This window comes from Orycteropus afer, unplaced genomic scaffold (assembly GCF_000298275.1).
Source record: "Orycteropus afer afer isolate SDZICR_OR568_19922 unplaced genomic scaffold, OryAfe1.0 scaffold00334, whole genome shotgun sequence".
Lineage (NCBI taxonomy): Eukaryota > Metazoa > Chordata > Mammalia > Tubulidentata > Orycteropodidae > Orycteropus > Orycteropus afer.
The window spans coordinates 332455-350286 of NW_006921921.1; the positions used below are offsets into that span (position 1 = coordinate 332455).

Genomic DNA, 17832 nt, shown 5'->3' on the forward strand with positions numbered 1-17832 from the left:
GTGGCTGGTGGGTTTGAACCGCCAGCCGTCTGGTTAGCAGGCAAGTGTCTTAGCCACTATGCTACCAGAGCTCCCATATATTGTATACATTATATATTATATAACACATCCTTTAATTATGTAGTAATTTAAATTAGCGTTGCCTTTTATTATCAGAATCTTTATAAATCCGATCTTTGTCTTTGGCATTAGAAACATTACATATAAAGTTATAGATATATTTGAATACATACATTAAAAAATGCACACACAATAAACATTTACTCTGATGATGAAGAAAAATTGGATGAGATTGGCGTTTTGGCAGCGTCGTAGTAACTCCACTACCGGAAGGTTCTGTATCATCTGGATTGTCCCCAGGGATGAGGATGTTGTTTCTAGTTAGAAAATTAGTGGCAGTTGTCTGTATAAACATTTTATTTTATATGTATATATATTTCACGATAACATCTCACTGCTTCCTGACCCTGTCTATTGACTTTAGCAAAGCCATCAGCATTAGGTTCCGTGTTTGCAAGCACTGAAGCGCTGCATTTAGTTTAGAAAGCTAAATCTATATGGCAGTGCTTTGAACAATAAATTATAAAATTGAACATCTGTGAGGTAACATCTGAGAAAGATAACATCAGCGAATTTCATGCTGCAATACATTATATGTAGTACATGTTACTAGTGATAAGACGCACAAAAAAATTAATGGGTGGTTATAAGTATGGTTCATTTCAATTCGAATACATCGTAGGTCAGAGACGACCTGAACTTATATTGCTGCTGTGGCACTTGCCATTTTGTGCTTTTACTTTTAGCTATTTGATTGTCTTATTTTCTTCACTTAGATTTCAGGATGCCTGAATCCATGGTTAATATATGAATCAACTTTCTATAGCTTACAATATCTTTTACATTGCCTTATAAGTAGCTGTTGTTGTTGTAATATGCCATCAAGTAAATTTTGACTCATAGTGACCCCTCCTTGGGTTTCCGAGATGGTATCACTATGGAAGTGGATTGCCTAACCTTCCTTCTGAGGAATGGCCAGTGAGTTTGAACCTCCAACCTTCTGGTTAGCAGTCAAATGCCTTAGGCACTACGCCACCAGAGCACCCTTATTAAATAGTAGAATCTCTCAAATATTTAACAACCAAACTAATCAAACTATTACTATTTAGAACTGTCAGAACACTTTTATTTAGTATGGTAAACAACTAGGAGCCCTAGTGGTGCAGTGGTTAAGTGCTCAGCTGTAATTGAAATGTCAGCGTTTCAAACCTGCTAGCAGCTCTGTGGGAGAAAAGACCTGGTGATGTACTTGGTAAAGACTTTGTCCTGGGAAACCGCATGGGGCAGTTCCACTCTGTGTAGGACCCTGTAGGGCCACTGTGAGCCAGAATCGACCCAACAGCAAAACCAACAATAATAACAACAGCAAGCTAAGTTCAATTATCTTTTATCCTATAACTGTGCTTTCAGTTACAAGAAGGGGAAGTAGTTGAAAAGATACTTTTAAAAATAAGTTTTTGTTTTTTTTTGGACACAGATCTCCCACACAAGTGAATAATTCATCGATGAAACCCCTAAGAGAACGTGTCCAGAAGTCAATACAAGAGAAAAAAATTAAGGTATAATTTAATGTACTATCATGAAAATGACCAGCCACTCCTCGGAAGGAAGGTTGGGCATTCCTACTTCCGAAGTGATACTGCCTCGGAAACCCAAGGAGGGGTTGCTATGAGTCGGGGCCGACTCGATGGCAAACAACAACAACATCATGAAAATGAAAATTATTCTATTTTTAGAATAAATATATATAATTGAGCTATATATTATAAATATACATTATATATAATAATAATATTAATTAAATAGAAAATGAGTTATGATTGTTGATATATAGACACTTCCCTTCTATGTAATCTTGACCAATCTGTCTCTGGTTTATTCAAGCCACTGAACCTGAAAGGAAAGGATTAAGTACCTGCTGTGCTAAGTGTGAAGTATCTGTTGAATGAGTGGAGAAAATAAAGAAGGTGTGGCTTTCCACTTACATTTCTAGTATTTTATACTGAACCTTGAGAAACTATGTAGATAGTGGCAGAGTATAATTAATTGTAGATTGAGAGTGGGATGACATTTCACATTTTCCATTGATTAGACCTGTTCTTTATATTTTCATTAGTTTTGAACAAACCTTTTCTGTCCTTATTCCTGTTATTAGTCAGAATTTTGTTTCTGCGAGATTTGAAATTTCTTTGGTCTTAATTTTCAAAAAGAAACATGGTCTTAATCTATTCATTTATTCAACATATATTTATTGAGTACCTGCTCTGTACTAGGCCCTGTTCTGTGGTTGGAAATTGATTCATACATTCAACAAACTTTTTATGTAAAATTTATAATAATTACCCTTAAATTAACATATGGTTATTTATTCTAATGCAGCTAAAAAGAGTACTCTAATGCATGAGATTTTTTTTTTTCCCATTTGAAATACAGTCCTAATGATCAGGGATTTTAATTATCGGAAGATGGGGCAATCTACTTCCGTAGTAATACTGCCTCAGAAACCCAAGGAGGGGTCACTATGAATCGGGTCCAACTTGACAGCACATAACAACAACGACAACAACATCTTTGTATTTGCTATTAGTAGCAAACGAACCAAACTCACTGCCATCACATCAATTCTGACTCATAATGACCCCCTTTGGTTTCCCAGGTGGTAAATCTTCATGCAAGTAGATTGCCCAGTCTTCCTTCCACAGAGTGGCTCCTGAGTTTGAGCTGCCAACCTTCTGGTTAGCAGTCAAATGCCTTAGGCACTATGCCATAACTAATGTCTGTGGAATACATCTTTGAATTTTACAAAGTTTTTCTTTGAATAAAATTTGTTAACTTTTTGTTAACATTATATTGATGTAAGTACTTGTAGTCCAAGAACAAGGAGCCCTAGTAGCTAATGCTTAAACACTCAGTTACTAACCAGAAGATGAGTGGTTTGAAACCGCCAGTGGCTACACAGGAGAAAAGATTTGATGATCTTCTCCTGTAAAGATTACAGCACAGAAAACTCTATGGGGTGATTTTACTCTGTCTTATGGGGTTGCTATGAGTTGGAATTGACTTGATGGTACACAACAAAAACGGTTTAAGGCAAGATATGTATGTATATAAACATATCCTTTGGACGTGCTGTTAAGAACAGAAAAGTAATAATTTGAGTGCTCTACTACTTTTCCCTTCTATGAATATTGATAAAATTTTTGATATTTTGATTTAAAGATAGCTGGAATATTTTGTTAGAACTAAGTAAATAAAAATGATTTTAAAAAATCCATCTGTAGAATGAAAAGATATTTATTTAAAGTTGTTAAGGGTGAACACATTATTATAAAATATATAGACAAATTTAGAATTTTTGGAAAGTAGGAGAGACATCGTCTAATCTGATCTCACTTACAAATGAGGAAATCAAGATCCTGGGAAGGCACCTCATCTAAGATCTTAAAACTTCTGTGAAATACTGATGGCAGTGTGCAAAATCATAGTTAAATACCAGTGAGATTATAAAGACATTGTTTCCATTACTTAACAGTAGAACTAGAGTAGTCGACATATATTTGGAGCAAAACTGCAGTAGAGAAGAGAAGGAATTGGCATTTATGAATATGTTTTACAGTACAGTACTCTTTACAAAAGCAAGTGTGAAAATAACTCGTTTTCCAGGTACTCAACTGAACCAAGAAAATAGCCAGGTAGAGTACTTGTTGGAAATAAAAAAAATGTTGCTAATGTTGTTGTTGTTGTTAGGTGCCCTCGAATGGGCTCCAACCCATAGCAGCCCTTTGTACAGCAGAACGAAACACTGCTTAGTCCTGTGTGAGCCTCATAGCCCTTTCACTGTCTGAGCCCGTCATTGCAGCCACTACGGTGGGCCATCTGATTGAGGGCCTTCGCCTTTTTCAGTGATCTTCCACTTTACTAAGCGTGATATCCTTATCCAAGGAGTGGTCCCTTCTGAAAACAAGATCAAAGTAGGTGAGAGGAAGTCTGGCCATTCTCGCTTCCAAGGAGCATTCTGGCTGTACTGCTTCCAGGACAGATTTGTTAGTTCTTCTGGCAGTCCATGGTACTTCAGTGTTCTTGCCAACAGCACAACTCAAAAGCATCAACTCTTCTTTGGTCTTCCTTATTCATTGTCCACCTTTCACCTGCATATGAGGTGATTGAAAATACCATGGCATGGGTTGGGCACATCTTAGTCTTCAAATAGACATCTTTGCTCTCCAGTACTTTAAAGGGGTCTTTTGCAGCAGATTTCCCCAGTGTAATACGACATCTGATTTCTTGACTGCAGCTTCCATGGGTGTTGATTGTGGAACCAAATAATATGAAATGTTTGACAACTTCAGTCTTTTCTCTGTTTATTGTGATGCTGCTTATTACTCCAGTTGTGAGGATTTTTGTTTTCTTTATGTTGGGGTGTAATTCATACTGCAGACTGTAGTCTTAGATTTTCATCAGAAAGTGCTTCAAGTCATCTTCACTTTCGGTATGCATGGCTGTCATCTGCATATCGCACGCTGTTAATGAGTCTTCCTCCAGTCCTGATGCCATGTTCTTCTTCATGTAGTCCAGCTTCTTGGATTATTTGCTCAGCATACAGATTGAATAAGTCTGATGAAAGTATACAGTCCTGATGCACTCCCTTCCTGATTTTAAGCCATGAAGAACAGATGTTCTGTTCTAATGACAGCCTTCTTGTCCATGTACAAGTTCTTCATGAACATAATTAAGTGTTCTGGAATTCCCATTCTTCCCAATGTTATCCATAATTTGTTATGATCCACAGAGTTGAATGCTTTTGCATAGTCAATAAAATATAAGTAAACATCTTTCTGGTATTTTTTGCTTTGAGCCATGATCCATCTGACATCAGCAGTGATATCCCTTGTTCCGCGTCTTCTGAATCCAGCTTGCATTTTTGGACATTTCCTGTCAATATACAGTTGCAACCATTTTTGAATTATCTTCAGCAAGATTTTACTTGCATGTGATATTAATGGGACTGTTCAATAGTTTCTACTTTCTGTGGGATCACCTTTCTTTGGAATGGGTACAAATATAGATCTTTTCCAGTCAGTTGGCCAAGTAGGTGTCTTCCAGATTTCTTGGCATAGATGAGTAAGTGCCTCCAGCGTGGCATCCATTTGTTGAAATATCTCAATGGGAATTCCATCAGTTCCTGGAGGCTTGTTTTATTTCACCAATTCCTTCAGTGCAGCTTTGACTTCTTCCTTCAGTACTATTGGTTCTTGATCATATGCCACCTCCTGAAATAGATGAGCATTGACCAATTCTTTTTGGTATAGTGACTGTATATTCCTTCCATCTTCTTTTGATGTTTCCTGCATTATTCAGTATTCTACCCACAGAATCTTTCAGTATTGCAACTCAAGGTTTGAATTTTTTCTTCAGTTCTTTCAACTTGAGAAATGCTGAGAGTGTTCTTGCCTTTTGGTTTCTTAACTCCAGGTATTTGCGCATTTCAATAGAATACTTTGTCTTCTCAAGCAGTCCTTCAAAATCTTCTGTTTGTCTCTTTTATCTTGTCATTTATTCCATTTGCATTAGCTACTCTGTGTTCAAAAGCATGTTTCAGAGTCTTTTGTGACATCCATTTTGGTCTTCTTTTCCTTTCCTATATTTTTAATGACCTTTTGCTTTCTTCATGTGTGATGTTCTTGATGTCATCCCAGAATTCATTCAGTCTTTGGTCATTGGTGTTTAATGCATCAAATCTGTTCTTAAGCTGGTGGTCTCTCAATTCACGTGGTATATAATCAAGGTTATATTTTGGCTCTCATGGAGTTATTTTAACTATCTTCTGCTTCAGCTTGAACTTGCATATGAGTACTTGATGGTCAGTTCCCTAGTCAGCTCTTGTCTTGTTTTAGCTGAAGATACTGAGTTTCTCCATGACCTCTTTCCACAGATGTAGTTGATCTGATTCCTGCATATCCCATCTGGCAAGGTACATGTGTATAACCACCGTTTATGTTGTTGACAAAAAGTATCTACAACGACTAAGTCATTGGTCTTGCAAAATTCTATCATGCAATCTGGGATCATTTCTATCAGAAAGGCCATATTTTCCAGCTACTAGTGATTCTTCTTTGTTTCTCACTTTTACATTCCAGTCTCCAGTACTAATCAATACATCTTGATTGCATGTTTGGTCAATTTCAGACTGCAGAAGTTGGTAAAAATCTTCAGTTTCCTCATCTTTGGCTTTGGTGGTTGGTGCATAAATTTGAATAATAGTCGTATTAATTTGTCATCCTTGTAGGCATATGAATATTATCCTATCACTGTCAGCATTGTACTTCAGGATAGATCTTGAAACATTTTTTGTGACAGTGAATGCCACACCTTTCTTCTTCAATTTGTCATTCCTGGCACAGTAGATCATATGGCTGTCTGATTCAACAAGACCAAAACCAATCCATTTCACCTCACTAATCCCTAGTATGTTGATCTTTGTGCATTCCATTTCATTTTTGACAACTTCCAATTTTCCTAGATTCATACTTTGTGCATTCAGTGTTCCGATTATTACTGGGTCTTTGCAGCTGTTTCTTCCCATTTTGAATTGTGCCACATCAGGACTTGGAGGTCCCGAAAGCTTTACTTCATCCATGTCCTTGAGAAGACTCTTCTTTGAGGAGGCAGTTCTTTCTCAGTCATAGTCTTATTTTGAAGGCCTTCCAACCTGAGGGGCACATCTTCTGGCACTATCCAACAGTGTTTCAAGGCTATTCATAAATTTTCCAGTAATATATCAGACAGTATTTCACTGCTATTCATAAGGTTTTCACTGGCCAATACTTTGAGAAGTGGATGGCCCCTTCCTTGTTCTGAGTCTGTCTTAGTCTGGAAGCTCTGCTGAAACCTGTCCACCATGGGTGACCCTGTTATTTGAAATACCGGTGGCATAGCCTCCAGCCTCACAGCAACATGCAAGCCACCACAGTTCGACAAACTGACATGGAGTGGTGATGCTGATATTTACTACCAAAGTAACTATGGAAAAGTAGGCTAGTTTTAATTGTTGTTGCTGTTGTTATGTGCCGTTGAGTCAGCCCCAACTCATAGCGACCCCTCCTTGGGTTGCCGAGGCAGTATCACTATGAAAGTAGATTGCCCAGGCTTCCTTCCGAGGAGTGGCTGGTGGGTTTGAACCGCCAGCCTTCTGGTTAGCAGTCAAGTGCCTTAGGCACTATGCTACCAGAGTTTTAATTACCTTGTTACTTTTATCTTTTGGCATACTTTTATTTCCTTTAGTCATGGGAAGAATATATGATTTACACCAGAAGTACCTTTTTGAAAAGGACGTTTTAAAAGTAGAAAATAGTGGAGAACTTAGGTGTTGCAGATGATGCTTACTTGTGAAATATCCATGGCATTATTATGTGGGTTAAATTAGTTTTTTCTTAGATTTCACTTTCTTCATTTCTAAATAAAAATAGTCTCCCTGATTACAAAATTCTGTGGAACCATTTTGGAAACTGTTTATTAATATAGTCATGTTAAGCCCTCAAGTTTTATTTCCTACTGCAGCTCTGGTAGCACAGTGCCTAAGGCACTTGACTGCTAACGAGAAGGCTGGCGGTTCAAACCTACCAGCCGCTCCTCGGAAGGAAGGTTGGGCAATCTACTTCCGTAGTGATACTGCCTCGGAAACCCAAGGAGGGGTCGCTAGGAGTCAGGTCTGACTCGAGGGCACATAACAACAACAACAGCAGCACCTTATTAGGAAACTTGTCTATAATAATCAAATAAATACTCCTGTGAAGGCATTCTGAAGATTCTTTCTGAACCTTTAAGATTCTGTTAAGAACTTTTAGAGGATATTTCCTGCCCGCTCTTACCCCCAATTCAAAAACACTATATGTGCTATAACGGTACCCTTATACTTGTATTAAAACATTTTACAATATTTGTCCCTTTATATTGTTCTAAAGTAATACAATGAACTTTTAATTGTTTATTTATTTTAGAATAAAATATGATAAAAAGTTGTGGCTAAGGAAACAAAGTAGAAGATGGCAGAGTGAAGTGGCATGACACAACTCGGCTCCTAATCCAGTCCTCGTCCCCAGCTGCTATGCCAGTGCTGACAAAATCTTGAGAGTTATCTTCAATATTTCCAAAACTAGAAGCAAACTAAGGATTTATTCTTATTATATTTTTATTCTTTCTTTCCTGACAGAGAAATAGTAGAACTGACAACTGGTTAGTAATGTGGATAAAATGTGGAAAATGAGCCTTGAGGTTTACACTCTGGCAGAAATGAAGGCTCTTAGTGGTACATACTGAATTCCGGAAATTATCCAAATGGTCCCCTCCTGCTTGAATGAAATTCAGTCCTGAACTGGATGACGTGAACTCTCCAATAGTACATATAGTACAAAATAAACTTTTAGGAGAAAGTGTAGATCCCAGAAATTTTTTCAGACAGCAGAGCTCCTCATCTTACCTATACTCCTATCTCCACCATTCCTTAGGCTTCAGAAAATGAAGGATAACAGAAAATATGCAGCCTTCCAAATATAATTCTGAGGAAGAACTAAAATGCTCTTGAATAAGGAGGAACTGAATCAAGAAGTTATTTACATACCAGGAAACTTCCTTTTCTAAGTAGAATATAGTAGGTCATGGCAGAACATGATTTCTGCTGCAATGACAAAATAATAAAGGGCCGAGAAATTGGGGAAAATGTTACTTTAAAATATGGCATAGTTAAGGAAGTTATGGAAGCAAACAGCCAGACAAGCTAAAAATCTGAGGAAGGTGAAGTCCTTCTGAGGTGTGCAGCCTATTATTAGCCGGTTTTTGCTAGTTTTGAGTATGAATTGAAAATTGGTGTTGGCCCATGCAAAGGAACTCTATTGAGGAAAAGAAAAACCAGCAAAGCTTTTGTATGTCTTGAGAAGCTGGTAATAATTTGGAAACTTTGGAGCCCTGAATGCACAGTTATTTTTAACCGAGGGCATATTTGCTGAAATTGAGCTGTGTGGGAGGCTAGGGAGCCTTGATATAGTAGACTGAAATCATCTGCTTGAGGAGTGGGACCTGCCTCAAACACGTGGCTGGTCTCCTCAGAATATTTGCTATATTTGTGAACAGTCTGGAGGTGCAAGTATGTGAGGAAAGCAAGGTGGAATCAGAGGCCAAAGAGCAAGTAAAACTCTCTGAAAGACACTGACCCGCCCCACACAAATGGACATACACACTTCGAGGGCAGAGGTGCTGGAGATCCACAGGCTCACCTGAAAGCTGAACGGGTAAGAGTTAGAAGTTGAATGTGGGTTTTGCAAACTGCAACCCAGCCCTGTTCCCGCTGTGTCCTGACAGCGTGGAGTTCATCAGCCTCTCACTCTTTCATTCTGTCTACTTAACAGAGAAAAGGGGAACCCTTCTTGGGGGAAGGTAGTATCTAGTCTCTACATTTCCTTTGTACACAGTATCCAACATGAAGGAAAACATACTGGATATGAAAATAGGGAGATTTGCCTTATAATTAAGGGAAGCAGACTCACAAATGATCCAGATATTGGAATTAGCTTACAAAAAATTAAGTTGTTGTTGTTAATATCTTAAAGGAATTAGAGGATAAGATGGATGAAAAATATTAATAACTGGGAAATTCAAAAAGATAATTGAAATCCATAAAAAAAAAAGAACCAAATAGATACTTGAGAACAGTGCAAACATTATATAAAATTAAGAACTCATTGGATGAGTTTAACAGCAGACTGAATGTAGCATTAGGTAGGAAACATGGACTTGAAAGCAGGACATTAGAAAATTTTCCAAATTGAAAAATGGTGAAGCTAAAGAATGGAAAAGCAAAGGAGAAGAATAGCACACAGAGAAAAATCTAATATATGGCTAACTGGAGTTGTAGGAGTGGAGGGAACAGTGTAGAAACAATATTTGAAGAGATAATGATTGTGAATTTTTTCCAAAGCTTAATTGGTTCTTTCGCATCAGGTTCTCCAACAGTAGTTAGAAGATACAGGGAATGGATTCAAGATTTTGTTTACTAATACAGAATTGCGTAAGTGTTCACATCGTATGGAACTAGGAGCTCTGGTCGTGTAATGCCTAAGGTACTTGACTGCTAACCAGAAGGCTGGCAGTTCAAACCCACCAGCCACTCCTCGGAAGGAAAGTTGGGCAATCTATTTCCATAGTGATACTGCCTCGGAAACCCAAGGAGGGGTTGCTAGGAGTTGGGTCCCACTCGACAGCACATAACAACAACAGCAACAAGGAAACTAAAGAGTGTCCTAGAATCCTTTGAGAATCCATCTACCACACACAAATGTGTCGCAGGACATGGATTATATAGCTGTTTACTAGATCAATACTGTCCAGTAGAACTTTCTGTGGCAGTGGAAATGTTCTGTGTTTGCACTCTCCAATTCTGTGGGCTTTAAAGCACATTTGGTTATTGAGCACCATAAATGTGACTGCTGCACCTAAGAACTGAGGAGTTTTAAATTTTAATTAGCTACATGAGGCTAGCGTCTATCATATTAAAGAGTGAAGTTCTAGAGGATTAAAGAGACACACAGTGCGACAACTAGAGACCAATAATAAGTAGAAGAGATAGACGGATGATGAGATAAAAAAAAAAAAGTAGGATTTGAACATGGGAAATGGAAGAGCATTTTAGGTTAAGCAAACAACCCTGTGAAACTATTAGATTGTCTTATTAGTGTAAAGTATATGTGTGTGTGTGAATATATATATATATATATATATATTGCTTAGTTGTGTAAAATAACAGTGAATAAGTAATGTGGAGCAAGTTTAAGGAAAGTGACACACAACCTTAACCACAGGTATCATCCAGTTCTTCTGGTCTCAGAGCAAGGAAGGCACTTGTTCATGGAGACACTAAGCCACATATTCCACCTCTTCCTCATATTCCTTCTTCCTCTGTTGCTACAGGCAAACAGAGACCAACTGTTGTGCTATGAATGGCCACTTACAAGCTTTTAAAACCCATGGCACTACACATCAAACTAGGAGGTGGAAAAGAAGCACTGAACACGGTACTAGACCAATTAACCCATGTCCCATGAAGCCATGACCTAAACCTCCAGACCAAGAAACGAAATCCCATGAGGTGTTTGGTTGGACATAAACTGCTACTCAGTTTTTTGGGGGATGGGGTGGGGAGAATGGTCATTGTTCTAAATGTATCTATCACACAACCTTTGCCACTTTAACTTTTTACAGGTATTCAACTTGATGGTAATTAAAATTAGTGGCTGTGCACCTCTACCCGTAATCAATGTGGTTTTTCCATCACTGTTAACCCCTTTCCCCATCCCTCCTGCATCTGGTAACCATTAATAAACTTTACTCTCTATACATTCGCCTTTCTTGTTGTTGTATATAAGTGAAGGCATACAACTTTTGTCCTTTTGTGATTGACTTATTTAACTCAGCACAATGTCTTCAAGGTCCATCTGTACTGTAGCATGTATCAAGATTTCATTTCTCCTACTGGCTGAGCGGTACTCCATTTTATGTCTTTGTGTGTTTGTTTTAATAGGTTTTAAATCAGGTGGCTGGTAGAGATCTCCTTTGAGGATAACATTAAGAAAAGACATTAAAGGAGTACACAGCACTTTTCATTAGAATGAAAAAGAAATGTGGCATTTGCACTAAAATTGAGCTCATTTTGGCTGGAAGTTGATCAGGTTGGAATTTATTGAATACTTACTAATTATCAATTATTATACTTGACATTTTACATCTCTCATCCCAGTTAGCTCTTGCTCAACTCTAAATGGCCTTATTTTCCATACCATACAGCTAGTAAGTAGCAGAGTAAGGATTCTTATTTGGGTGTCAAACTTCAAAGTTTATGCTCTCTCCAAAGATTAAATAAAGGCATACTAATTAGAATTAATCATAAAAAAAGATAATACTGCTACTTAGGTTGAAACTGTTATCTCCCTACTATTTAGCAAAGTAAATGGAATTTCACTGATGCAGAAATGGGTCAGTTGATAGAATTACAAATTCATGTGTCTTTAAGTATAGCAAATCTGTTTTTTTGAAAATGTCAAAGTTAAAAAATAAACTTAGAGTACTTATTTTTAGTTATATATTGGGGGAAAAAAGAAAACCCACTGCCATCGAGTCAATTCTGATTCGTAGCAACTCCCATTGGGTTTCTGAGGTGGTAAATCTTTATGGAAGTAGATTGCCTTCTGCTGAGTGGCTTGTGGGATTGAACCGCCAGCATTCTGGTTATCAGTCAAATGCCATAGGCACTGAGCCACTAGAGCTCCTTATGTATTGAATAGTTTTGTTGAAAATCATTTTTTTGTTTTTTGAAGTTAATATATTTACTGGCATAGTGGGGGTTATAACTTTAATTTTCTTATTATTACAACTAATACTGACAATGTCTGCAACATTTCAATATTTTGACTCACTTGCTTTAATTTAACTGGAGTCAGCCTTTCCTATGTGAAGTACTATTTTCCTCAAACTAAGAACCTCCTAATAATTTGAAAAGAGTTTGTGGCAAAAGAACATTTCCAATTCTTGGCAAGTTTGAAGTTTGTTGCACTTTTACTGTGAATAAAAGTCTTTCCAAAGGGGGGAAATCACTCTACAAAGGAAAAATTTCTATCTGTTCTCTCATGTGATTTGAACAGAAAATGGTTTTAACAGTCGTGTATGAATCTGGACATTATTCTTAGTTGTTTAGTGCTTCAAAAGCACTTTTCAGGATGGAATTGTTTTGCTTATTTGTGATTCCAAATCAAATACACAGAAAGATTTGGAAGATTTGAAACAGGAAGTAATCTCAATTCTACGTAGCCAGTAATCTTATGCAGAAAAATTTAACTTTTATGAACAAAGAAAAAGCAATCTCAGTTAAGTTATAAATGCAAACCTATGTGGCTTGCATTGTTTTCATAATGAAAATGAAGGAGCTGTTGTAAGTTCATTCTCTTTTGAGCTGTATTCCTAGAATCCTCTTGGATTCAACAAATCTCTTAGTATCGGAATCCCCACTTCATACATACATGTTACTTCAGTAATAACTAATGTTTTCATAGTTCTTTAGAGTTTATAAAGGCCTTTCATATTTTTTGCTGCATTTCATCCTGACAATGCTGTGAGGTAAATATCACCCCCATTTGTGTGTAGATAAATAAGAAAGAAGCTCAGTGGTTTGCCCAAGGCCAGTTAGGTAATAAGTGATTGGGCCGGCAGCAGGAGCCAGGTCTTTTAGCTAAATCTGGTGCTTTTCCTACCAATCATGACTTTCTGTGCTGCTCTCTTCGCTGGACAGAACACAGTTGGCTCCAGTCAAGCTTCATCAAGACCTCTAGGTCTTTTTCGTATGTTGTTTTAAGATCCCCCTCATGCTGTACATCTATAATTGATAGTTTTGGATTTTTGTACAAGGCTTTGTTAATCCCCATTCATTTTCGTTTTATTATTTTCTACATATAGTTCTAGCTTTTTGTGATCTTTTCAATCATGATTCTGTTATCCAGTTTATTTGTTATTCCTTCCAGTTGTGTGCCAATAGCAAATTTATTAAGCAGAATGTATTTGTGAGTGTAGAAGCCATCCTAGGCATCTCTTCTACTGTACTGTGTGCCTCTCACTCAGTTGAAACTTAATAAATGGTAGTTAATGAAAAAGAGATATTTTCATACAGGGCTGGGAAAAGAAAACTTATATACAATCTTTTTTTTTTTTCTTTAAGTTTTTATTTTGATTTGGGTGAAAGTTTACAGAGTCAATCCATTTTCTATTCAACAGTTACATGCACATTTTGTTTCATGCCACTGATTTGCAATCTTGACAGTGTAACAGCATTCATCCCATTTCCTCCCTGTGTTTTCCATTTCCATTCTTCCTTCTTCCTTCTCTTCCTGCCTTCTGAACTTTGTCTCTGGGCAAATGCTGCCCTTTTGATTTTGAATGGTTCATTATTCTAAGGAGTGCATATCTGTCTGATGTTATTGTTCATTTTATAGAGCTGTCTATTGTTTGGCAAAAATTGAGCCATGGGGGTAAGTTCAATTCCAGGATTTAAGGGTGACTAAGGGCCATAATTTTAATTTTCTTCAACTTGAACTTACATATGTGCAATTAATGGTCTATTCCGTAGTCAGATTGGTCCTTGTTCTGATTTATGTTATTGAGTTTCTCCATTGCCTCTTTGCACAGATGTAGTCAATTTGATCCTTGTGCATTCCATCTGGTGGGATCCATGTGTGTAGTTGCTGTTTATGTTGTTGAAAATGCTATTTGCAGTGAATAAGTCTCTTGTCTTGCAAAATTCTATCATGTGGTCTCTGAAATCATTTCTGTCATCAAGGCCACATTTTCCAACTACTGATGCTTCCTGGTTTGTTTATATCATTTACTCTCCAGGATCATTTCTGTCACCAAGGGTATGTTTTCCAAATACCGATACTGCTTCTTTGTTTCCAACTTTTGCACTCCAATCACCAGTAATTATTAATACATCTTGGTTACATGTTTGATCAGTATCAGACTGTACAAGTTGGTACATTTCTTCATCCTTGGTTTTTGTGGTAGGTATGCAAATTTAAATAACAGTAGTATTAACTAGTCTTCCTCATAAGTATCTGGGTATTATCCTATCACTGACAGCATTGTACTTCAGGTTAGATCTTGAAATGTTCTTTTTGATGATGACTGAAATGATGAAAACTAAAAGAAGTCCATGAGAGCTAAAATATGACATTGATTATAAAACCAAGCCAAATTCACTACCATAGAGTCAATTCAGACACATAGAGACCCTCAGTGGGTTTCTGAGGCTTTAAATCTTTACAGAAGTAGATCTCCCCTTCTTCCTTCCACAGAGCATCTGGTGCGTTTGAACCGCTGAGATTCTGGTTAGCAGCCATATCCTTATCCACTACACCACCAGAGCTCCTTGACCTTGATTATATCCCATGTGAATTAAGATACCATTGGAAGAACAAATTTGATGAATTGAACGCCAATGACTGAAGACCAGACTAGTTGTGGTATTATATTAAGAATATCATACATGAAGAAAGCAAACAGTCATTAAAAAGACAGGAAAGGAGGAAAAGACCAAAATGGATGTCAGAAGAGACTCTAAAACTTGTTCTTGAGTGGAGAGTAGCTAAAACAAATAGGAAAACAATGATGAAATAGTTGGACAGAGGATTTCAAAGGGTGGCTTGAGAAGACAAAATAAAGTATTATAATGAAATGTGCAAACACGTGGAATTTGAAAACCAAAAGGGAAGAGCATGTTTGGCATTTCTCAAGCTGAATGAACTAAAAAAAAATTTCAAGCCTCGAGTTACAATATCAAAGGATACTAAGGGCAACATGGGCGCTCTGGTGGCATAGTGCCTAAGGCACTTGACTGTTAACCAGAAGGTTGGCAGTTTAAACCCACCAACCCCTCCTCAGAAGGAAGATTGGGTAATCTACTTCTGTTGAAACACTGCCTTGGAAACCCAAGGAGTGTTCACTATGAGTCGGAGATGACTTGATGGCACATAACAACAACAGCAACAACATGCGCAAAATATTGAATGATACAGGAAGCATCAAAGAAGATGGAAAGAATACACAGAGTTACTCTACAAAAAAAAAAAAATTGGTTGATATTCACCCATTTCAAGAGGTAGTACATGATCAAGAATCAATGGTATCAAAGGAAGAAGTCAAAGTTTCACTGAAGGAATTGGTAAAAAAACAAGCCTCCAGTAATTGACAGAATACCCATTGAGATGTTTCACCAAATGGATGCTGCACTGGAGGCACTTACTTGTTTGTGCCAAAAAATGTAGAAGACAGCTACTTGGCCAAGTGACTGGGAGAGATTGATACTTGTTCCCATTGCAAAGACAGGTGATCCAACAGAATGTGGAAATTATCGAATAATACCATTACTATCACATGCTAGTAAAATTTTGCTGAAGATAATTCAAAAATGGTTGCAGCAAGGACTTCCATTAAGATGGCGGAATGCACACACAAGTTCCACAGACCCTCTTCCACAAAGAAAAGGGGTATCAAGAAGGATACAGAAGTGGGAGCTCTGGTGGCATAGTACCTAAGACATTTGACTGCTAACCAGAAGGTTGGTGGTTCAAACCCACTGGCCACTACTTCCATAGAGATACCGCCTCGGAAATCCAAGGAGGGGTTGTGATGAGTCGAATAGACTTGATAGCAGTGAGTTTGAGTTTTTTGAGTAGAAGAACCTGAATGAAAACAGTGAGTAAGGACACAGATGGAGCTGCAGACTGTCAGCTCTGCTGGTGGCATGGACGAATATTTCCTAGTGGTGCTAGGACCTGAGAATTAACATAAAAATTGGTCCTACTCACCAAGGACTGCATAGACTACTGCACAGGTAGCTGACAACTGAAAAGGGAAACAGCAAAGGAGACAAACTAAGCTGTGGACTTTCAGCTGTCTGGAGGGCACAGCCATTTTGAATGTTCACGAGCAGTGGCTGGGTGCAGCCATTTTGAGTGTGTAAGAGGTAGCCATGTTGGATGTTTAAAGTGACAGAATTCTTGTTCACATTCCAGGGTAAGAATAGGCTTCTCTTGCCAAAGATAACACGAACATATGGGAGGCAGGCCACTGGAAAGGAGACAGGTGGTGAGTGCATAAGGGCTGCCAACTAGCGAATAGAGGAGCACAGTACCATGCTTACTCAGATACACCTAAACAAAACAAAGAAAATGAAAATATTGGGTAAATCACTCTAACATACAATCACCAATTAAATATAAACACACAAACATCACAATGTCTTGGAGACAACAGACTATTACAGTCCACAGGAAGAAGCAAGATAAAGCTGTTGAAAAAAGGGACCAGGATACAGACTCAGAACACATCTCTGAGGAAGGAGCAGCATTGGAACTCCCTGATAAGGAATTATATTCAACTAACTGAGAGACAGATCAAGGAAAACACTGACAAAATTGAGGAAAACACAGATAAAACCCTAGAAAAATTTTGGAAGACAATACCAGAACAAAATGACAAAATAAGTGAAAAATTAGAAATATACAAAATCTGCAGATAGAAATCCAGAAGATTAATACTAAATTCTCAGAAAGAAATAAGACATTGAATGGCCAAAGGAGTAGAATTGAACCAGTGAAGACAGAATTAGTGAGGTTGATCACAAATACCTGAATACTTCTCTGGAAGGGATCAATAAGAAAAAAGATTAAAACAAAATGAAGAAAGCCTAAGGGTCATGTGGGATACCATGAAAAAGAATAACCTGTGTGCAATCAGAATTTCAGAACAGGAATAGACAAGTAAAACCACAGAGAAAATTGTCAAAGACTTGTTGGAAGAGAATTTCCCTGATACGATGAAAGACGAGAATATATCCACTAAAAAAGTCCAATGAAACCCAAACAGGATAGATCCCAGCAGCAAATCACCAAGACATGTTATGTCATGTTATGTTAGGTGCCGTCAAGTCATTTCTGACTCTTAGTGACCCCATGCAGAGCAGAACGAAACACAGCCCAGTCCATGCCACCTCCATGATCTCTGCTATACTTGAGCCTATCATCGCAGCCACCATGTCAATCCATCTTGTTGAAGGCCTTCCACTCTTTCGTCGACCCCCCACCCACCAAGCATGACATCCTTCTCCAGGGAATGGTCCCTTCTGACAACATGACCAAAATAGGTGAGACGAAGTCTGGCCATTCTCGCTTCCAAGGAGCA

The 17832-nt window shown here is 37.8% G+C and overlaps 1 protein-coding gene across 1 annotated transcript in view; it reads left to right on the top strand.

The window, feature by feature from the left end:
* Positions 1 to 17832, top strand: part of LOC103206867 (PARP1 binding protein) — a 211890-nt gene that overhangs the window by 138330 nt on the left and 55728 nt on the right. The window contains exon 8 of the mRNA XM_007952383.1: positions 1538 to 1619. Coding sequence (XP_007950574.1) covers positions 1538 to 1619 — 82 coding nt within the window. The remainder of the gene's footprint in view (positions 1 to 1537; positions 1620 to 17832) is intronic.